The sequence below is a fragment of the Acipenser ruthenus genome, chromosome 6 (assembly GCF_902713425.1).
Source record: "Acipenser ruthenus chromosome 6, fAciRut3.2 maternal haplotype, whole genome shotgun sequence".
In the NCBI taxonomy this organism is placed as follows: domain Eukaryota; kingdom Metazoa; phylum Chordata; class Actinopteri; order Acipenseriformes; family Acipenseridae; genus Acipenser; species Acipenser ruthenus.
In genome coordinates, this window is record NC_081194.1 from 13,170,663 (window position 1) to 13,194,433 (window position 23,771).

The 23,771-nt window shown below is 36.4% G+C and overlaps 2 protein-coding genes across 3 annotated transcripts; one reads left to right on the forward strand and one right to left on the reverse strand.

Moving 5' to 3' along the window:
- Positions 1 to 347: 347 nt before the first annotated feature.
- LOC117411267 (elongin-A-like) lies at positions 348 to 11,489 on the reverse strand. 2 transcript variants are annotated; one of them, XM_034018554.3, is made up of 11 exons: positions 11,123 to 11,489; positions 8,239 to 8,295; positions 7,303 to 7,415; positions 6,238 to 7,099; positions 5,943 to 6,039; positions 5,491 to 5,652; positions 5,287 to 5,384; positions 4,362 to 4,542; positions 3,392 to 3,515; positions 2,257 to 2,366; positions 348 to 1,712 (listed from the first exon to the last, which is right to left on the reverse strand). In XM_034018554.3, exons 1-11 carry the CDS (start codon positions 11,195 to 11,197, stop codon positions 1,651 to 1,653), a joined length of 1,941 nt encoding a protein of 646 aa, XP_033874445.3. In that variant the 5' UTR covers positions 11,198 to 11,489; the 3' UTR covers positions 348 to 1,650. The 2 variants fall into 2 exon arrangements, with proteins under 2 accessions (XP_033874445.3, XP_058881017.1); XM_059025034.1 differs by lacking the exon at positions 11,123 to 11,489 and adding an exon at positions 10,526 to 10,584.
- Positions 11,490 to 12,069: 580 nt separating this feature from the next.
- Positions 12,070 to 18,119, forward strand: LOC117410768 (kelch-like protein 31). Its single transcript, XM_034921571.2, has 4 exons — positions 12,070 to 12,226; positions 13,485 to 13,558; positions 15,268 to 16,467; positions 16,994 to 18,119. The coding sequence occupies exons 3-4, from the start codon at positions 15,296 to 15,298 to the stop codon at positions 17,724 to 17,726; spliced, it is 1,905 nt and encodes a 634-aa protein (XP_034777462.1). The 5' UTR covers positions 12,070 to 12,226; positions 13,485 to 13,558; positions 15,268 to 15,295; the 3' UTR covers positions 17,727 to 18,119.
- Positions 18,120 to 23,771: the final 5,652 nt, after the last annotated feature.

Below are 23,771 nucleotides of genomic sequence, written 5' to 3' on the forward strand. Positions count from 1 at the left end.
ACTTTATCTAACATTACAGTCTATACTAGGGAAAAAAACATTTCCAAATTGTCCGCCCTGAATAGTAGTGTGGAGTATTCCCATTGAAGCAATCCAAAAATAATTCAGTCCAGCACCTTTACCTTATATACAAAAGTACAGTACTGCAATTACCAGGTGCAGAGAGAGATGACATTTGCGCTTGGAAAACCAGGCACACAACATGACGGGTTAAAACATCTCTACCCAAGTTTGTTCTCTCCACTTGGATCAGTGCTAGCTGGCTGTATTAACTCAAATCCCATGTTTTGTACAAGGCCTGCCATCTGTAGAACTTGGACTATGGAAAAAAAACGCATACACTATAACCTTATTCATTGTCATTCATGATTTTGAAATAAACAATATCCATACTTGGTTCTGAAATGCCAAACTTTAGTCTTTGTAGTAATGTTTTTTTCTTAAATTTTGCATTTGACGCTTGGTGTTGAAGTATTTTAAATAAACCTTTCAGTCCCAGAGGCCTCATTTAAAGGACCAAGCCATGAAGTCTTTTAAATTTGTTTGCAGGTAACTTAAAAGCAATTTTTGATGTTATGCCAGTAAAGGCTTATTAAAACAAATGTAAGTAAAAGGACATTATGGATATTCACTCATAGTGTGGCATCTCATCTTGTCTTATTGAACTTTTGTTATGATGTACACATATTGCATCACATATTAAAAACATGTTAAAGGCTGTTCAGTGCAGATATCAAATTAACAGTACCCTTTTAGTGTTAAAATAAAATCACATTAACATTATTTTGTTGTAACCCTATCATAACTGTTTAAAAACAATCCAGGTGCTTTCCCTACACTTAACATGACCATTCACTTGCATTCAATTGAAAAGGGTTTAGTAAGAGACCGTTTCCTGTGATGACACTAGATGGCAACAGCACAACTGGGTTTCACTCAGATTGTCAGCTTTAACACGGAAACAACCCCTGAAGACTACATTATATTTTGTGTTCAACCCCTGTTCACAGTGCAGTTTACTGCCGAGATACTAGTATGAGGCACACAGCTCCCATCTGACTTTGACAGTATATACACCTTTCTTTTTTTAAAAGCTGTTAAACTGAGTTTCTTCAAAAACCCAGAATTTCTAAAAATAAAAACACTGAAAAAAACCCACAAAAAACACAAAACCACCCAAGACCATCATCCTTAGCACAATACAGCCAACATACAGTAGCTGTGTTTGATCTTCATAAAAATAAAACATTTGTGCCAAATGGATAGTGCTGGTCCAAGGTGTAGTACACAGAGTACATGCTTCAATTGAACAAAAGAAAAGGGTTCCAATATTCGAAAATTAAAGTCAGTTATTAGCTCATCCCTGGAAAACATAATTGAACAAATACAAATGAAGCAGTCAGACATTTTAATCCCTTTATGTGTCTTATTTTGACATTTACAGTAGTTATTATATATATATATATATATATATATATATATACACACACACACACACACACACACACGAAGAGTGCTTTTATATTTCGTTGTTTAAACTTGATAATTATACCTTGAATACATTACTCATTTAAGGTGGAAAAAAAAAAAAAATTGGTCCAGATCAGAATGGTTCTTTATCAAACAAAACAAAGTGATTCAAAAGTGCATCTATCTGCGTACCAGTCGGCTCTTGAAGATCTTTAATGACTTGGCCATCATTGGTGCAATTTCTAAGGGAGAAGGAAAAAAAAGTGAGGAAATACTTAATACAATTAAGGCTACCACTAAGCATGAATATTCACATATCCAACACCCTGGTTTTCCAAAGCATGGGCCCCAATCTACTGGGCTTCTGATGAAGTGAAAAACGTATAGCTGGTGAATCGTGTGACAGTATCAAGTGGTCGAGATACAGGGATATCTTGAGCAGCTGGGGGTAGGAAACAGAAGAGGGTAATTTAATCCCTGTGGAATTTCTACAATGGTTTGGCCAATTGATCCAGACTGTAGCCTTGTTTAATTAATACAGTAAACACAAAGTAAGCAGTACTTATTTGAAGTCACTTGTTTTTTCTTTGTTTAAAAATATATAATTCACTTCCATATTCATAAATCAGTTTTGCCCAAAGCAATTATTTACTACCACAACCATTAGTTCTTGCAACAAAACACAAGAAAAAAGTGGTTGAATTGTTATGTAACATTACTGTTGTGAAAAAATAATGGTTGATGTGTTTTATAAAATCAACGGTATGAAGGCTAATGACTTCTTACTTTTGGCCATTTTCTTTGGATCTTGACTAGGACCAGCACTGGAAATGCTCATTTGGACATCCGAAGAGCTGTGTCTTGCTTTGCTTTCTGGGGTCTTTACACTTGAAATTCTGAAAAAAAAATTATATATTTCATAGCTGTTCCTAGTATACTACTATTGAAACAGCAACTCGTGAAGTTAGACTTATATTTGTTATATATGGCACAGTCACTTCAAAAACTGGTTACCGGAGGCCTACAGGAGCAGTCACTAAGACTTGTAACTAAACTGGAAGTTCAACTGGCAGCAGAAGTTACAGCCAATCAGAAGACCACATCGGCTCAAATGTCTTCTGGAGTATTCTTACAAGCATAAAATGTACTGTAGCCATTGGCTGAAATCTATAGGGATTTATAATTTAAAAAATATATAAATAATTAAAAAATGGGGAGGAGTGACTGCTTCATCCCAGTCATTGCAAAACAAAACAAAACACCCCCCCCCCCCCCACACAAGACTTGCGTAATAACATTGCAATGAAGAAATGTGGCGTGAGGAAAGATTGCTTTTAAAAGATGTGGGACTTAATGCAGGTTCTCATTGCCAATCCCAGACATCATGAAATTTGATTCCTGTCCTTATTGGATTTCACTTCTCTATACTAGAAGGCTCCAATTGCACAGTAACTTCAGGTTTGCTGTGAGTTTAGCTAAAAATACGCTGGAGTTCACAGCTGACCCATAGTAAATCCCGGCGTCGCTCAAAATGTTCTACAATGGGAATAGAGCTGAAACCTGCATTTTAGGTGGCACACAGTGGTAGAATATGATTTAAGACAAAATAAAATGTGAATTTTGATAAGAGTAGAACTAAATTAATCATTCACAAATAGAAAATGGTAATTCAGTGAACTGAAACGTCGCCAAAACAAGTCAGACCATTTAAAACTAGGAATAATAATTACTGTGACATCACAAATATCAAATTTACTTTTAAACCTTAGTTATTCACAATATTCAATAGGTTTAGTCTATTTTTAGATGGTACTGTAGTCCACATTATATTCTCTAAAAGTAGTTGCAGCACTGTTAAAGGGCTGAAACTTTAGTCTTTATAGTTTTACCTCTATGGAGTGTTGATAGTTATATAACTTACTTCATTTTATCAACAGAATGAGGCTGGGCAGTGGAGCCTGCAGTCCCATAGATCTCCTGTTTCCGACGCACCTCTCTGGGAGGTTTGGCTACAGAGTGAATAAATGCTCGCTTTACCTGTCGGCCTGGGAAAAAAAAGGAATAAATAAAATGGAGGCCCAAATCTACCTGGAATTATAACAGGAACTAGGTTTTATATACAATACACAACACACCACCCAGCCTGCTGACCAAAAAGTTAGTTCAATAGGGATTACTTCTAATCAAAATGACACGTACCCAATGCTAATATACAGTAGTGCTCACTTTGAGAAAATCAGTGTGGTAGTTGTGAATTGACATGTCTGTATTTTAGGATATAAAAAGCAGTACGAAAACATTATAATAACTGTTAGGATCATTTATAAGGCATGTATTACCATGAACCAATTACACTATTTGAGTTCAGGCAATCTTGCAATAACCTGACGGACATTTAGCATAATACAAAAATCTCACTGGCCATACCTATTTTCTGTATTAGTTCCTGGTAATCCCAATAAAATGTTAAAAAGCTATGGTTCCAGGGTTTGTGTTTGGCATGGTAAATTAAGAGGGATCCTTATGTGCTCTCGGACAGACATTGTATTTTCAGCAACTAAGCTGAACTCCACTTGAAAAGCTATTAATAGGAGGTTTCAGATTGTGGAATGTGCTCATGGGAGTCAGATAATCAGACTATTTATAGATCCTTGTCTACAGTACTCTTCCATTTTGAAGTATCTGCAGGTAATTATGAAGGTGGCACTAATTGCAGTATGGTAGTGGTGCATTAATATATCCCTGACAATTCATACTGTAACTCTCTCCTCTTTTTCACCCACTCCCCACTCCTCACAAGAGACAATGACATGGTGTCAGCCACCAAAAAATTGAATGCAGGGGAGATCCTACAATGGTAAGTGTACTGTACTGTATGTCCTGATACTAACCTTTAGGTTTTCCAGAGTGTGCAGAGACTATGCTTTTTGTCAGAAGTTTAAACTTTCTTTCTCTTTCTTCAAAAAGCCTCAAATACATTTCTCTCCATGCCTCGTATTCTTGAGGTCTTTCATTTTTGAACTCCTTTTGACAGTGTTTAATCCACAAGTGGTCAGTATCCCCAATATAAGCCTTAAATGGGAGACAAAGTGTGCAAGTCATTTGAAGTGCTTCATTCACATTACTAATAGAAAGCTCGTGGATTTTAATAGGTTACAACAAACAATGATATTAAATCTTCAGACTTTGGGGGTATTCAACAGCTACAGTTGAATACACCGATGTGACTGGTTAGTACAATATGCCCCTCCATAATCATTTTCCTTGGATTCCAAAATACCTTCAAAACACCGATTTAAAAAACAATGTTGCTCCTGAAAACGGAATTACAAGTTATTGTAACTATTGTAGTACTGCAAGCTGCTTAACCCCATTTTATACTGCAACCAGCAACCTGCATATTTGATTACATGGTCATGCAAGCATATGAAACTACATGTTTCAATCAATAGAGAAATTCTTTGTTCATTTTTATCCCATCTGTAGAGGATCGATGCACAGACAAAAAGAGACGCGCACTTGTTTGCTGAACATCATATATATATATATATATATATATATATATATATATATATATATATATATATATTTTATTTTCGGCACGTCCTGCCCATAGGACTAGCCATATTGAGCAGTGTTAGACAGCAGCTGTGAACTGCAACAAAAGCATTAATGGATTGGATTCACGACATTACACCATCCAGTCCAATTACCTTATGGTTTTGACTATTTTAGTTTTTGGTTTGCGCCAAGTAACCTAGTTCATTTTTGTGTACAATTTGTTAAGGTAATCTTAAAAACTAGAGAAAATCTTACCGGGTTGCACTCTTCAATTCTATACAGCTGTTCTGGTGTACAGTGTTCAAGTACAGGCTCTAGAATTTCAAATGGAACTCCTCCACTCTCGTAAAGTGCTGTAAGAGAGGACTTTAACTTACAACCTTGTTACTAGAGGCAGTGTGCATTGTAAACCTGTTTTCTAAATAATAAAAAACTCAGCTTTTTTTTTATTGTCCTTACAGTCAATATTGTTCTGAAGTGCACGTATGCACTGTTGATAAAGGGTCATCATGCCTGGAAGGAACACAGTCTTAGCACCAGAATAAACCTGCATCTTGGAGTTAAGTCTCTGCCCTGTAAACCCAGCGGTATTTTCAAATGTATTGGGGACCTCAGCTTGTTCTGAGAATTCAAGAAAACAACCAATGAAAATCGCAGTGTCAAAAATGGTGGTGAAGAAACGTTTTTTACTACATTCATATATTGGTCAATGGAACAAGATGGCCTTTACTTTTGGTTTAAATTAAAGCAAATTTGACCATCAGAAACCATGCATCACAATATTGAATTATTTTAAAAAAATAAATTAAATAAATAAATAAATAAATAAATAAATAAATAAAAATAATAATCCACTAGTAAACTTTAATGTCCACAAACCCTCCCCTTTTTATCTCCTTCACATTACTTACTTTTATTCTCTATGTAAGGAGAAGGGAATAAGAAACAATCTGGCAGAAAAGATGGCAATGGAACATTTAGCAGATCCATTATTGATCCAGATTCCACCTATGGGCACAGACGTAAAAATTAATCAATAATGTGAAGATTTTTTTTTTTTTTTTTAAACTTTAAAAATTCTATTTAATATTAAGTTAGAAAAAGAAAACTTCCATTCTGAAATGTGTATATGGAAGTTAAGTAGTTTACTTGAAATAAAGTGCTTTAGCTATAAAATAGAAAATCTTGTCTTCTTTTTTGAAATACCTTTTTAGGCGAATCCTCAGATTTTATGTTCTTTTTCTCAGTCATGCTCTTATCTTTCTCTGACACCTTTTTTCCTAAGGATTCAGTTTTACCATCATTTTTATGTTTCTTGGTCAGCTTTTGAATTTCGGAAGGCTTTTTTCTTTTTTTGAAGGTGGGTCCCAGGTCATAGTTCAGGCAGGTTTCAAAGGACATGGTCGGCTCCTCAAAGTCACCATCGCCACTCTTCTCCTTCTCAATGAACTTCACAGACTTTCTGCTCTTTGCTTTATCCATTTCCAGGTCACCCAAAGCAGCGGATCGGTTCTCTGTCGACCGAGTACTTTTCCTATCATGCTTTACATGATCATCATTTGCAACGTCTGTTGACTTTTTGTCCTTTTTCACAAAGCTTTTGGAACTACTATACATTTCCTCTGTTATTGAGTTGAATGAGGGAGGCTCCTTGTTGGTCCGCTTGTGATCATATTTCTCTTTGTCTACATGGATAGGTGCCTTTTTTTCTGGTGGGGGATCATGGGGGGCCTTGATAGATCGGGAAGGCTTTTTGTCACCACAGTCTTCAAGATCACCATTTGATTTTTCAGTGTTTCCACTTGTGGGGCAATGTTTTCCACTATCAAGATGCTGATCTTCATCTTTATGACCTTCAGAAGCTTGGTTATTCAGGGTTTTTGTATTAACAGTTTTGGACATTTCTTTGGGCACAAATTCTGATTTTTCAAACCCCCTTTTATCCTGTCCTGTGGAATGCCTTTTCTCTTTGTTACTGGAAGTCTTTTCTTTTAGAAAATCTCCCTTTTCTTTTTTCTTGGAGCTTTCTTGCTTTTCTGGAGTGTGGTCATCCTGTGCAAGGCTAGAACTGAAACAGTCAGGGTGGCCAATTATCAGATATGTGCTTTATACAGTACAATAATCACCATCTTGCTAAAAAAAGTGTCATACTTTAAACACCCACAATGAACTGAATATTTCACTGCATAAACCTACATAGACCAATCTATGACACATCAAAACAAAAAAGTGGCATTTTAGATAATGGCTATATATTAAATAAACAGTTACCTGTTAGTTTCCTTGGGAACCAACTTTTTCCATTGGTTAACTAATGCTTTGGCTAAATCACCTGCAATCTCATGCTTCCGAAAACAATTAACTGTTTTTCCAATCCCAGTTTCCTATGGAGAGTCCAACAAAATGTTAAGGTACAAATTGTTACTTATCCACCAACTACATTTAAACAAATTGTTAAAACGGCACATCATTTCAGGATACATTTTGTACAGTTTTACTTTATTTTAGTTTTGTTATATACAAGACTACGTTGGTAATTTCAGTGCTTATCCTTTACTGTCTGAATCCCCATTTACAATTTGACAAATTTATTTACTGGACTGACTAATTTGTATGCACTACCACAATATTTACAAACCTTAACCTATGGAGTTATTAAATGTGTATGTTTTACACCTTGAAAAAGCTAGGAATTCACAGACTCATGGCACCAAGTAAATTAAAGTAAAAAGTGCCTCACAGTACCAATGATAAGATGCTGGCCAGGCACACAATACAGTTGATTCTCTTGATTAAGGGCAGAGGGTGTTACATTCTGTTAGTGAAGCATTATTTCCAAAAGTCTTAACATTAAAATATTTCTGGTTACCCACAAACAGCAATAGATTGAACTAGGACTCCTAATACTTAATGTTAACCCCTTTTCTTCTGTCTTGTCCATGGGTCACAAAAAAGTTTCCTTCATAGTGCACTGTGACTTTGTGTTCAATTCTCAACTGGTATCTGTTTCACAGCTGTCACTTAACACTAGGCCTATTCAACTATTTCTCTCAACCCCCAAATTTCGTTTTGGTTCCTCCTTCCAACAATTTGGGGCTCAAAATAACAGTGTTTTACCATGGGGAGGCAACTGGAAGTTTAACTCTTGCAAAATCTGAAATACTAAAGGGCATCCCCACTTCCTCCACCCTTAACCTGGTCTCTTACCGCTAGGATGTCCAGTGTTATCTTCAAGTCCTGCAGTCGCTTCAGTGTTTTTAAAACCTAAAAAAAAAAAAAAAAAAGGTGTAAATATATCTCAGAAGAAAGCCAACCGGTGACTTGGAATAAAATACAGATTTAATTCTCATTCCAACCTTAAAGCGACCAAATCAAATATTATCAAATGTTTTAAGACAACTGCCTGGGTTAATGACCATTTTAAAAAATGTTGCTACACATGTTACAAATTGCCAACAAAACATGCAAGCTTTTCAATCCAATGTTAAATATTGTAAGATTTGATAATAAACTTATTTAACACATTAAACATGTATTCAAGCATTGGTCAATAAAAATTAAAAAAGGAATTAAATATATTTTTGAAATTTGCAGTCTTAATCATGCATGAACATCAGTAGTTTAGCTTTTTTTTTTTTTTTTTTTTTTTTTTTAGCTAACCCATAACTGGACCTCATAAAACCTCCAAGTAAAAAGCAAAAAGGTGGTTGAAAAACAGATCGCCTAAAATTCCAAATATGGGAAGCACCCCTTCGTTGCACAGAAACAGCTGAATGGCTGAGTCTGCACTGAGATCAGAAGCTATGTATGGGAATACCAAAGGCTGAGGTACTCCATTTAGCATGTACTATAAATGGGCAATGTAAATGTGAGTAGCTACCACGGCTGTAAAAATAATTAGCTGACCTCACTAGCAGGCACTGGTGTACAGCGTCAAGCATGAGCACCAACAGCAGCAGCAGCAGGAAGAGGAGGAGGAGGAGATTTAGAACAGATAGTAATTCTTCAGGGATTCAAATTACAGGGCAGCCGCTCGGAGGAAAGCAGAACACCTTTTGCACAATTCATCTGACAAACTAATTCATGTAACTTTATTGTAAATGGCTTTACAAAGCCACACACACATGACAGCAACACAGTAGCTAGGATTTATTTATTTTTGTAAGTGGAGAGTTAGAATTAAATTAATCAATTCTGGTCAGGATAAAATTCAATTAATGTTAGTGTTACACTAAAGTATTTTTAAAACACTCATTTTCATTAAAATTACTTCCTTAAAATGAAAGCAGAATACATAGAGAACAAAGTACAAGCTACTGTACATAAATCAGATTGCAAAAAGCCGCCAAGGAGTTCTGTGACATCACAAAGGACGAGGCCGCAGACTACAACACCATGGTTCATCTCCCATGTATGTTATCAATTTGAATAACCAGTGACCAATTTTTTTTTTTTTTTTTTACAGATGCCTTTTACTTGGTGCCTGCTTTCCAATGTAGTCCATGCAGAACAGGTGTAGTGAGCAAGTCATTTGTGTATCAAAGACAAACACATTTTAAAGGAAATGCCAGCATCTTCCCTGCCAGTTCTTAACACTGATGAACTGCTGCACCTTCTATTGTCACTCAAAGAACACCAGGTCAGTGTCACACAATTGCTTAAAATAAAAATAATAATTGAGCAATATTTGGTTGTTTGTTAGTCTATTATATAAAAAAAATACATCTGCTTTATACTGACAATCTGATTGAGAGCATAGAAGCCTAAACTATGCAAGAATGTTGGAGACTCACTAATGTGCAGGAGTGCTGAAACCCCCTATAGTGTCATGGCTGCTATCATGCTTATCTAGGTCAGAAAGCAATATAGTCCAGACATGAATTTTAGGTACAAGCAGTTTTTATTTATTTTAGTGGTCAAATTCTTCAGACCATACATAGCTTGTTCCCCAGATCCAATCTACAACATACATCAGCCAGGCACTTAGTCTGCTAGTTAGTCTGCTAGTTAACCTGCTAGTTAACTCCAGATACATCCAATGCACGTCTACATAGCTTGCCAGACTCATTTCAGGAGTCGGTACAACACAGTAGGTGGCACAAAAGAACCATCAACCTTACCAGTAACTCTATAGTAAAATACTATTACAATTTTAACAAAGTATACTGTACAATAGCAAAACATCTTAAAATGAATTCCAATAGGTTAAAGACCATTTGAAATCGTTGCATTCCATAACGACTTTTTAACATGTTTTCAACAGGTTCGTTATTACCCCATCCCATCCTAGAACAAACAACAAACAGCTATGCTGGAACTGCAAATCAAATGTACACAATGACAAGAAAGGTATTGTAAACCAACCATTCTGAGAATATTGTAGCAATAACCCCCTATGCCCACGTAGTATTAAACACAAGGTCCTTCAATTTGAAATGAACTACAAGGGCAGCTTTTTAACTAGAACTTCTGTTGTTCCTGAGGATTTGTTTACCTGTTTCATAGTTCTGGATTGAAGGTTTTTAGATCAACATGCAGTCATATCCACTGAAAACACAGTTATAAATTTTGAATGTCAAAGTACAAAACTAGCAACAGTCTACTTAACTGTTTTATTCCACCCTGAAAAACGTATTTTGCATCAAACTAGGGCCCTGACTCTTAAGGATGTAACCCTAATATACACCGAAAATGTAGGTCTGCATTCTTTGTTAACCAAACAACAGATCAGTTGTGTGGGTAGGATCTATTTTTATCGTGGTGAGGAAGTGGACATTTTTTTTTCAAGCAAATGGGTCATGTAAATATAAGATACGACTCAAAGAAAATTGTTATAAGATTGTCAAAGAACAACCTCCAGAACTAAATAAAATAAAAGTAAGATTGAGGTTTAATGAGCAATGGGTGCATCCTTGTTTTAAAATGTACCCGGCACATGTATATAAAAGTTAAGGGACGACGGGGTTTCTTCTGCCACTGAATCGGTGACCTTTATTATGTTACTGAAAAAAATGTCCTGGGGGGGGGAAAAAAAGCTGTAACTGGCAGAGATCTAGTGAAAAGATGTTAAAGTATAAAATACTACGTGTACCTTCTTCGACTCCGTGGTTTCATTGAGAAGCTCTTTTAGTTTAAACACTTTTTCCAAAACTTCAGGCTCGGCCATTATAGATTCTCGTAGAGCTGGACTGCAGTTGTTCACGTGGATCTTGTTTGTATTAATCCAAAAGGGAAATGCGCCATGCCTTTCACCTTTTATATAGGTCGGTGTGCGGCGTCAAAACGAAGCGCGAATGTTAAATGTATAATTTCTCATTGAAAGTTATTGGATTTGTGTTTGTAGTTTTTTTTTAATCTGTAAAAACAATTGCACATTTTGCAAACAACCCGTATATATAACTTATAAAATAATGGGATCACTAATTAACTCGTTGGCCCATAATAGAAAATGTAATCATTAGAAAAAAATAAATAAACAAACAAATCAGGCGCCTCTGAACTCCTTCAAAAAGATGCACTGCTATCAATTACGTATAAATCGATTAACTGATAAGATTTCACACACGTTTGGGTGCTTATGGGTTACTTCCCCTTCAGCTCCAGAGACTCGGGTTCAGAAGTGTGACATTTAATTTGTGGCGTCACTCTACATCCCAAAACAACCACACCATTGAAACTGTATGCATGGAATGCAAGTCGCAGGTGAAAGAGAAAGCTGTCCTTTGCTTTGCTGTGCAAATATCTATGGAGCATTATAAGGGTCAACATGAAATAGTTAATTTGTAATTAATTTGTCAATTCATAAGTTAATTCGTTAATTATTTGTCAATTTATAATTTAATTCGTAAATTAATTGATCAATTCATAGGTTAATTCGAAAGTTAATTATTATGCTTATAAATTAACTTTGCAATTTATAAATTAATTATTAAGTTAATTTGTCGATTCTTACATTAACTCGTAAATTAGCTGTTTGCCAATTGAACTTTCAATTTAATTTGCAATTGAACTTTTTAGAGCCTGTGTCTGAACATTGTCAATCACACGAGGGGGCGTCTACAATCGATAGTGCTGCCAAAAGTCTTAGTGATGTCGTTGTGTTCCAATAGTGTGTATGTCTGCAGACCCGAGGTTCACCAAACGTACAGTTGAAGATCATTAGCACGTGTGGCGTCAACTGGAATAAAATAATAAGGTAAGTATATTAATTTGTAAACCTACCGCGTGCACATATTTACCCCCAGGCAGTAACAGACCGGCATAGTGAGTACAAATGTATTTTAATTACTGGGAAAAATCGCTTAAATATGTGTATATAATATATATTATATGTAAACTAATAGTTAATTTATAGGTTATTTATTATATTTTTGGTTCGTGGTGTGCATGGTTGAGAAACTTATTATACCTATAAATATATTTATACGTAGTTAACGGGGAGTACCGTTAACTCAACAATATAGGAATAAGCTTATCATTAAAAATGGGGTTTGTGACAAATAACATCTTGAGATTGCTGCGTTCACTTTTTTTCTTTCTTTTTTTGGTTAGTTTCCATTTGCTTGTATTTACACATAGCTTAATAGGCCATTAGTTAATCAGTTTTTGTTACATAGATGTGTACTTTTATAAGAGTGCAGTGGGATCAATGTGTCATTGACATTACTGTGATGTGCGGCGCACGAATGATCCCTAAGTAATAAATGCACACAGTGCAATAAAATGCGCCACACATCACTGACTGAGGCATAACCGTTTGGCAGCATTATCGATTGTAGATGTCCCGTCGTGTGATTGACAATGTTCAAACATATGCTCTAAAAAGTTAGATTGGCAAACAGCTCATTTACGATTTAATGTAAGAATTGACCAATTAACTTACAAATGAATTTATAAATGTAAGCATTAATTTATAAATGTAAAACAGTAATGTATAAATATAACTGACTTTCGAATTAACCTATGAATTGACCAATTCATTTAAGAAATAACTTATGAATTGACAAATTTAATTAACAAATGAACTATTTAATTTTGACCCTTATAATGCTACATAAATACCCCCCCCCCCCCCATTAGAGAGTCACGTGAGTCAGGTGACAGTTACTTTATTAGGGAAAGACTGGCATAAAACTAAATAGTAGAAGAAAAAATGTATTTATTATTAGTGTGGTTATTGATTTGTTTATTAATAATAATAATAATAATAATAATAATAATAATAATAATAATAATAATGTCTTTGTCTCACCGTTTTGGTGTTATCATATAAATATTGTTTTTGAAATTGAATATATTAGGAATACTCCATCAAAATGGTTGGTCAAGTGTCGTTTTTCAGCCAGCTACTGCGCAGACGCCTCCCTTTGATTGACAGAGGAGGAGTTAGTTGTGGGTCTCTAAGTGTGGTACCCTTGGGTATTACAATTCTCTTCTCACTCACTCCTCACCAGTACTGCGACTTGGAGGTACCTGTCATTACCACCCTCTTTGTCTCCTTTGAAGCTCTGTTCATAAACTATAGAAGGTGAGTCATGTTATGATTTCAAAAGTACCCAAAGCTTATTGGCTTATTTTGAAGTGTTTATTTTAAGTGTGTTTATTTTTAAATGGCATGTAAGAGTTGGGGAAAGTTTTAAAGTTGGATTACTTTTTTCCTCACAGTTCTGCCCCTGAAGTCAATAAAAGTGACATTTATTACAAGTCGTTTTATTAAAAATGTCATTAAACTTTTAGTTATTATAGATTTTGATAAGCCTAATATATTAGGTATATAACTACACATTACAGGCATTTACAAAGAGCTGTGAAATACTTGCAAATGCCTCCTATTGTCCCGATACCATTAAAAATGGACATAATCTTTAAAGTAATCATTTGTTACACATTAAGTAGGAGCAAAGTAGCGAGTACTTTTATGTGAGACCAGCTTAATAAGGAAAGCCTAGGACAACACTCCAATGTTACTATTCCTGGATCTGATCCTGATGAATTCCAACAGATGCCGTTTACACAATGCTGTTTAGGAACAGCTGACTGGCCCTTATGGCATCCTAAGTGGTGCACTGTCTGCCTAGATTGTCAGTAGTTTTCACTGGACATGGAAATCTACCATTCTGTGTTTGGGACAGTATTTTAAAGAATATAATTAACTTTTTGAGCAACGTTTGTTAAATTTTTTTGCTCCACAAAAGGAAAGGCATAAACATACAAAGAAATAAACTAGCTTTAGTTCTAGAACCGAACAAAAAAGTTTGTACAAACTTTGCACTAGAGCAAAATCTTACTAATCTACTGTATCACTGTTTAATTTGTTTTTTTTTCTGTAGTTGTTCTTTAAAATAATGATATTAAAAGTAGTTTCACTAATGCATGGATTTTAAGTGAATAAAGTCAGCTTTCTGTAGAACTTAAAAAAAAAACAAAAAAAAACATTTTAGCTATTGGTCTATACAATACATTCATTTTCTTTTACATGATATACTTTACATACATCATATCATAAAGGAACACACCAAAGTCTGATGATCAATTTTGTTTATTCAGGGGACATGCTTTTAGCCTAGGATATTAATCAAACCATACACAGTAGGCCCTTAACACAGAGGAAAACAGCTTTACCTTAGAGGTACATTTGTGTGTCTGTTACGATAAAAGTCTGAATATTTGCAAATCTTAAGATTTACTTGTAAATGTTGACATTTACCAAGTAAATCAGTAAATGTCTGAAATAAACATGAAAACGCTTTACTTCGGACATGTACCGGTAAATCTCAAGAATAACCAAGTGCCTTTGCCAATAAGCTTCGGTAAATGCCCGGAAGGCAATGTATTTCTTCATAATTCTGGACATTTACCACCTTACTTGGTAAGTGGTGACAGTTACCGGTAAAACTTAAGATTTACTATTTTAACATTTACCGTGATGTGTATAAGAATACACCAAATGTAATATAAAAGCCGGTAAATTGATCCTTGTGCCGATATACCTTTTGTGTGGTAATTTTCCAAACTGTAGATTGCTCACTGTGGCAGCAGCCTTAGGTCAGGGTACTTAAGAAAACTGTTGTTTAAGATTTTATTGAAATGTGATGTTTATACCGTTACTGGTACTCTTAGGTGTTGTCTTTATTAATTAGCTGTATTTTAGTGCAGATGTATGGCTTCTTTTTGCCTTTATTAATTTTGCAATTTATTCAAGGTGTTCGTTAAATGAAATAACCACTTGTCTTGTAGGTCTTGGCTGTGACTCAGAATTGCAGTCATGGCACCTAAAAAGAAGAATGTCAAAAAGAACAAAGGGGACATCAATGAGATGACCATCATCGTTGAGGATGGACCTCTGAGCAAATTAAATGGGTTAAACACTCTTATAGAGAGCGGCAATGGTTTCAGCTGCATCTCCACTGAGGTAACCGATGCTTCCTATGGGCCAAACCTCATGGAAGGCCTGAGCAAGATGAGACAAGAAGGCTTTTTGTGTGACTTGACCATTGCCACCAAAACAAAGTCTTTCAGTGTTCACAAAGTGGTGATGGCTTCCTGCAGTGAATATGTTCATAATGCACTGAAGAAGGATTCCTCCATCCAGAGACTGGACCTCAGCGAAATATCCCCAGTTGGCCTGCCCACAGTTATTACATATGCTTACTCAGGGAAGGTTGCCTTGTCTTTGTATACCATTGGTAGTACCATTGCCACTGCAATCTTTCTCCAAATTGATAGCCTTGTAAAGCTGTGCTGTGACTTTTTAATTCAGGAGATCAATGTGGAAAATTGTATGTATGTGGCCAACATTGCAGATACTTATGGACTAAAAAACACAAAAGAGGCTGCACAAAAATTCATGAGGGACAGTTTTATAGAATTTTCCGAAACAGACCAGTTCTTGAAACTGGCCTACGATCAGATCAACAATCTCCTCTCGGATGATGCCCTACAGTTGCCTTCTGAAGTCACAGCATTCCAAATTGCAATGAGATGGCTGGATTTCGACCAAAAGAGGATGAAATATGTAGCTGATTTACTGGCCAACGTCCGTTTCGGTACAATCACAGCGCAAGACCTGGTGAGCTTTGTACAGACTGTGCCTAGAATGATGCAAGATAGTGAATGCCACAAGCTTCTTGTGGATGCCATGAATTACCACTTACTTCCATATCAACAAAACATGTTGCAGTCAAGAAGAACAAAGGTGCGTGGTGGCCTCAGAGTCCTAGTCACTGTGGGTGGACGTCCAGCCTCTACTGAAAAGTCCCTCAGCAGAGAAGTCTTGTACAGAGATCCTGAGAATAACTGGAACAGGCTGACCGAGATGGCTGCCAAGAGTTTTAATCAATGTGTGGCTGTCATGGATGGATTCCTTTATGTGGCTGGTGGTGAAGACCAGAATGATGCCAGAAACCAGGCCAAGCATGCTGTCAGTAACTTCTGCAGGTAAGATCCAATACATCTATTAGAGCATTGCAAAAAATAGAATTGGTTTAAATGTGTCATATTCCTTGGTGCATACTTTGTAGGTGCCTAATACTGGTGTCAAGTGGAAACAAGAAGACTTAATGACTTCACAAACCAGCATGCCCAAAATGGGGAGGCTGTGTGGTCCAGTGGTTAAAGAAATGGGCTTGTAACCAGGAGTTCCCCGGTTCAAGTCCCACCTCAGCCACTGACTCATTGTGTGACCCTGAGCAAGTCACTTAACCTGTCTTTCAGGTGAGACGTAGTTGTAAGTGACTCTGCAGCTGATGCATAGTTCACACACCCTAGTCTTTGTAAGTCGCCTTGGATAAAGGCGCCTGCTAAATGAACAAATAATAATAATAATAAGGCCATAGGGGTCTAATAAATATGTCTTTTAAATGCAGTGTCACTTCTAGGAAACAAAAGCTTTGCTATTTTATTAACGTCTGTTTAAACTGTACTGCATCCCTTTACACGTTTCATTCTCCCTTTCTTTCTTTAGATATGACCCCCGTTTTAACACTTGGATCCATTTGGCTAACATGACCCAGAAACGTACCCACTTCAGCTTGAATGCCTTCAATGGCCTCCTTTTCGCAGTAGGGGGTCGCAATTCAGATGGCTGCCAGTCTTCAGTTGAATGTTATGTGCCTACCTCCAACCAGTGGCAGATGAAGGCACCCCTTGAAGTGCCAAGGTGTTGTCATGCCAGTGCTATCATTGATGGGAAGATTTTGGTCACCGGCGGCTACATCAATAATGCATACTCACGCTCTGTGTGTGCCTATGACCCGTCAAGTGATAGCTGGCAAGACAAAGCCAGCCTCAGCACCCCACGAGGGTGGCACTGCTCTGTTAGTTTAGGTGACCGTGTCTATGTCATGGGCGGCAGTCAGCTTGGAGGTCGTGGGGAGAGAGTTGATGTTCTGGCAGTTGAATGTTATAACCCGCACACTGGGCAATGGAGCTACTCTGCACCCCTACAGACAGGGGTTAGCACTGCAGGGGCTGCTGCCTTCAATAATAAGATGTACCTGCTTGGGGGCTGGAACGAGATTGAGAAGAAGTACAAGAAGTGTATCCAGTGTTACAACCCTGATCTCAATGAATGGACTGAGGATGAGGAGTTGCCAGAAGCGACAGTAGGCATCTCATGCTGTGTTGTTACCAAACCGAGCCACAAAACTCGGGATTCTAGGGCAAGCTCTGTATCATCGGCTCCAGTCAGCATTTAAAAGTTCACAGTGGAAGGGAAAGTTAAGAGTTAATCAATTAGCCAATTAGCCAATCAAGTGCCACCAAGCCATAGAAGTGTGGAAATTGCTGAAGATTTGAAATGTAAACTTTATGGCTTTTGTCATCTTTGAGTATGTATTTAAATAATATCTAATTTTAAATTAAACTTGTGTCTCCCCCCCCCCCCCCCAGATAACTTATGTATTTAACAGGTGTATTTAAATACTCTGTGCACATACATTTTCAATTTGAATAAGTCTCATTTATAATGGATCCTATATAGTTAATACCCAATACTATAAATGTTAAGGAAAACAACAGGAATGTTAATAAAACAAAAATGGTAAATTGGATCTACTAAATGGAGTGATTTAATAAAAGATTAAACATAATTGAAAGTTCTAAAATGAACATCTTATTAACCACCAAATTGTAATTTGTTTATGATCTTTAAATGTCAGAGGGAATCGTCCAATATTTAAAATTTAATTTAACATCATTTATAACTGTAAAGTTATTTAAAAATAAAAATAAAAAAAACTTGATTTAAGAATACAAAAAAGGGAACATAAACATTTTTGAAAAATGTGTAAAATAAGTTTCAGTATTTGTTTAAAAATAGAAGTTGAAATAACTTTATAGTGGTTAGGTCTGTGTGGAGTTAAAAAACAGAATGTTTAAAGCAAATCGACTTTAACTATAATACCAGTAAGGAAATATTAAACAAGGCAATTCATGTATTTTACATGACTGTAAAATGTATCAAATTGTACATTTTATATAGTCCATTTATATAGTCCATACACATTTTAAAGTTGTTGTAAACACAAAATATATTTTCAATTTGGGGCCAATAATGTGTATAGCTTTTATCAGCCCTTTGTTAAAAAAAAAAAAAAGTTGTATTCTAGCAGACGACAATTGCTCCATTGTGCTGTGGGCAATTACATTACGTGTAATGGAGAAGGGTGTTTTAATCTTCGTATTTACTCTCGTGTAAAGCCAGGCCTTTTATTGCTGTATATAAACTATCTGATCTTCCAAGGCCAGCTCGCCATCAGCGCCCTCTGATGGTGAAAAAGGAAGGTAATAGCTGTATGCAGTTCTGAGCCAGTCCAACCAATATACTGTATAAAGGTTAATAAAATGCGGGTTTGCAAATGCTGGAAAAGGGTTAAGTTGCAAAAAGAAAAGAGAAATATGTACATGTATTTGAGGTGTTGCTGTTTAATGTATGAGAATTATTGTTTTATGAGATTAAAGGGATTTCACTGCAGGCTGCCCATATGCCTGTGAAAAGTTGTAAAAAGCTAAAGAAATCCAAGCATTCGATTGGAGCTGCTTGGAGTGGCAGTAGTTTACTGCTGCTACACAATAGACTGTATGTTACTGATTAAATACAGTGTTGAGAAAAAAGTAGCGATGGTAACAAGAGGCTGAATGGGAACAGATGGTATATATACAGAGATATATTCTACCATTGGGCCACAAGGGATATGGACAACTTCCATCCGATTACCTTTCATACATTCTATGACAAATCACATTGTTTTAAGTTTATCATACTGAAAATGATCATTTGAAATGCATGCAGATACTACTAACCTGGGGACAGTACTAACACTGCAGGCAAACCCAGGCTAACAGTGGTGGATTTTAATGCAATACAGATGCAGTGGAACATGTTTACAGCTGCTGTAAAGTTCATTCAGATCATTAAATAAAATCATTAAAACAGACCCCATTGTGTGAGTCTGAGTACTGTGTAAATGAAGGGGAAAACCAGCTGCCTGCTCTGAACTTTATGCTTCTGAACTCTTGTTCTAGTACTGTTAATAGTCCCACGTTTTCATTAAAGCTTTATCCATGAAAAAAAAAAACACATTTGCGTCTTTCTTTTATTTTTTAATGATGATTCTGTTCGTTGAGGTATAATATTTTGAATGCTCTTAGTTTTGGTGCTTTTTACTGTACAGTAAAAGAGTTTAATACTGTGACTCACAGCAACTGTATATAAGACACTGCTTGTTTTGATCACACTTTTGGTGATAGAACCATAACTGCCGCAAACCATAAAAGGCAGTGTCAGCTATAAAAGAAATGAAACTACAAAGAGACTACAACACCCAACACATTTTCAACAAGAAATATGAAGGGGAAGGATTGAGCCGAAGAATATTTAAAAACAATGGACAATAAAGTGACTTCACTGTACACAAAAAATCCATATCCCCAGCACTGTAATTTGTAATGTGTATCTAGAGCAAGGTTATATGCACCTGTTTGTTAGCACAAATGGGTAGTGTATGTGTGAACAGTGTAGTGGCTGCCACTAGCAACTAATTGCATATCATAAACAAATTGGTCAAACAGTCAGGCAGCTCCTAATACCGAAGTAGGTGTTCCTTTATCACAGGAGAAACTGAAATAGAGAATATGAACATAAGAACATAAGAAAGTTTACAAACGAGAGGAGGCAATTCGGCCCATCTTGCTCGTTTGGTTGTTAGTAGCTTATTGATCCCAGAATCTCATCAAGCAGCTTCTTGAAGGATCCCAGAATCTCATCAAGCAGCTTCTTGAAGGATCCCAGGGTGTCAGCTACAACAACATTACTGGGGAGTTGGTTCCAGACTCCCACAATTCTGTGTAAAAAAAGTGATCTATCTAATCTCCATTTGTGACCCCTGGTCCTTGTTTCTTTTTTCAGCTCAAAAAAGTCCCCTGGGTCGACACTGTCAATACCTTTTAGAATTTTGAATGCTTGAATCAGATTGCCACGCAGTGTTCTTTGTTCAAGACAGAATAGATTCAATTATTTTAGCCTGTCTGCATATGACATGCCTTTTAAATGATAAACAAAGCATACAAATAACACATTTAAAGGCATACTGTATTAAACAGTGGTGTAAATGTATAAATACAGTATTACATATAGCATCTATACTTCCATAATATTTAATGTACCACCTGTTTAATTTCCTTTTACTGTGTTTTCTATCATTCTCTATTGTTTCGTTTTAGATCATTATTTGCTATACGTACTATGTCTCTGTTCTCTATCTCTCTTTTATGAGTGTGTGGCCAGTTTGCTTGTGCGTGTATGTAAAAAAAGGCAAATTTGGATAGCCTAGCTGTAATTTTGTAAATGTTGTATTGCATTTATTTCACTATATTAGCAACTACAGATTGTTAATAATTTTCGAACACAAGTAATTCACTATCATTTACATCAGGAAGACATCTGAGGTCCTTTTAAAAAAAAAAAACACGACAATTTTAACAACAATCTTACAAGAACAGCAGCTCAATAATGAACTGACATTTTACGTTACAAAAAATAAACCACTCAACTCAAGTCAATAATACTTGCGGTAGCCACAAAGCTGAGCTACAAGACAGCCGCCTATTTCCTATGCCTACCGTCGACTCTTGGTCATAATTCCAATTCCGTTGCACTTTATGCTTTAATAAATTAGTGTAATGTAAATTAGTGTAGTGTAGAGGTTATCTATTTTATGGCTACTGAAAGCACAGATTATCTTGCATGAGACACAGGCCACGTATCCAGCCACAGTGTAAGTAATCGAAATGTTTTCCAGACTGATGACTTGTCTTTCTCTTATCTTCCTTCATTAACGTCTTGTAAACTTGGTTCTACATATTAAAATACAAACGTTTTCGTTCACAAGCAACAGGCAACTAAGGAAATTGCAAACAGGTGACTGTGTCAGCTGACAATGTTGTCACATGTTTATACTCGCTGTACTGTGGGCTCGCAGTGGGAAAAGAAACTGATAGCTTGATAAGGCAAGATGACCACAAACTGAACTTTTGTCAGCCGAATATTCATAATTATATCAGCATCCGGTCTGCCATCCGCAAAGATGTAAAACAATACACACGCATCCGCATCCGCATACTTTAAAGTATTCGAAAAATAAATAAATAAATAAATAAAACTCCACCCACCTCTGAGTAACTATTTTATTCCCCTGTGTGACTGCTGAAAAAAAAAAGTTCTAGTTAAGATCAAACTGAGGGTGTTTCTGTGCCAAAGGTGTAAGTAGGACTCTTTCCTCTGGAAAAGCAGTACAATGGTGTGCGTGCATTAATGATGGACCAGTATGTTGCATATATGTTTGTTATCACTATTACTTTTCTTTATCAAAAAGCTAACTAATAATGACTCGGCAAAAAAAGGTAAATGAAAATGCATGTCATCGTTTGTGGGTGTTGCGTTCCAGGCATAATCCAAGTTGATTGTGAAATCCAAGGTAATGTTCTGTAATGCTATCAATAACGAATGTCGGTATTTTCACAGTATGACCTTAAAATAGTCAACAAAAAGTTTCAAGAATCTAAAAATTTGATAGATTCATGAAAATACGTGTATTTAAGTAACTCACAAGTTAATACTTAGACGGTTTTTTTTTTTTTTACCAATTTAAATCATATGTCCCTAGCGTGCTCTGTTTCTTCTACAAATACCAGTATTATTTTCCACACCTGTGTTATTTAACTTGCACACAGTGACCAGATGGCATGCCAGATGGCAGAACAAGTAAAGCGCATTTAAGGAAGAGTGATAAGTGTCCTATTCTGGGAATATAAGGGGGTGTCTGTCTATGCATTTGTATGGCAAACAGAAGAACGAATGCATAGACAGACACCCCCCTATATTCCCAGAATATGACACTCTCAATAATTTATGCTAAATATTGTTAATACTAAGTTCCATGAAAATTGGATAAGCGGCTCTCCAGTAATATGCAAAAATAAAACTAAGTGTGACATATAGATGGACAGACAGACAGAAACCCCCATAGATCCCTGTGACAGAGATCAAATGGTGCTTGGTGTTAGAGCTCCCTCTCGACCTGTGAGGGCACAGTGTAAGAGGAACAGAGTACCCTTAACTAAATGGCACCACAATTTATTCCGTTAGGTAGGTGGAAGTTGGTCATTTAAGAAAGGGGCGCAGCTACGGTATCCAAACTCAATGACCCAGATGGTAAACGGCGTGGCATCTGAGGATTGGAGGAGCGGATGCGCTCGTTAACCTAGGGGTCATGAGCGAGTATAAATAGGGGTCATAGCTGAAGTGATCTGTTCCTTGGTAAATGGTTAGTGTTGAAAACCTACAAGGAGCCTGTGCTGTTTCGTGAACCGTGAGTTTTGTCTTGTGTTTGTTAGTGTTTTGTTAACTGTCGTCTGTTTTTAATAGACTACCAGTTGCACGATCCAGAGCTGTAGCGAAAGCCAGCATAAACCCGGACATCACTTTCACCCCTGCATTTCACGGAGAACTGTATTACACCACTTGCACGTATTCACTATCACTAAGAACTGTGTTTGTGTTTAGTGTTGGTGTGTAAAACTGGACTTTTTGGTTACGGGTCAAACCCGGGTAATTACAAATACCGACAGACGCCGCTGTATCACTCCAACATTATTATTTACAGGTACTCGTTGTCTGTCTGTTTTACATTAGCTCTGCACTGCACTCGCCTGTATTCACTCACCACTTTGCCACAATCCCAACAACCTGATATTCTCAATAATGTATTGTAGCTTAATAATGTTAATACCAAGTGTCATGACAACTGGACCGCCAGCTCTACTATATCTCCTTTGCAGGGAGTGTATGTGTCAGAGAATAGCAGCTTTGGAATGCAGTTGGATCACATGAACTCATGAACTAGGCATAAGTCCTTAAAGACAAAAAAATGATTATCTGAAATAATATTGTGCAGTATCCTAATGTTCATCTAAAAAAAGAATGGACATTTAAATGATGTCAACTTCATCTAAACTTCAAACCATGCAACTTCTATAACCTGTGACTTCCATAACTGATACTCTTGAAAGTTTTATTTTTGTTACTGAATAGCTGTATCGGTGTTTTAAATAATTACAAATGTCATGCTGTACTATCCTAAATACAGCAGCTCTGCAAACAGTGCTGAGATAAAATAATGCCTTCTGCCATCTCAAAAGCCTGCAGCTATAGAGGATGATCTCAGAACAGGTACCAGCACCTG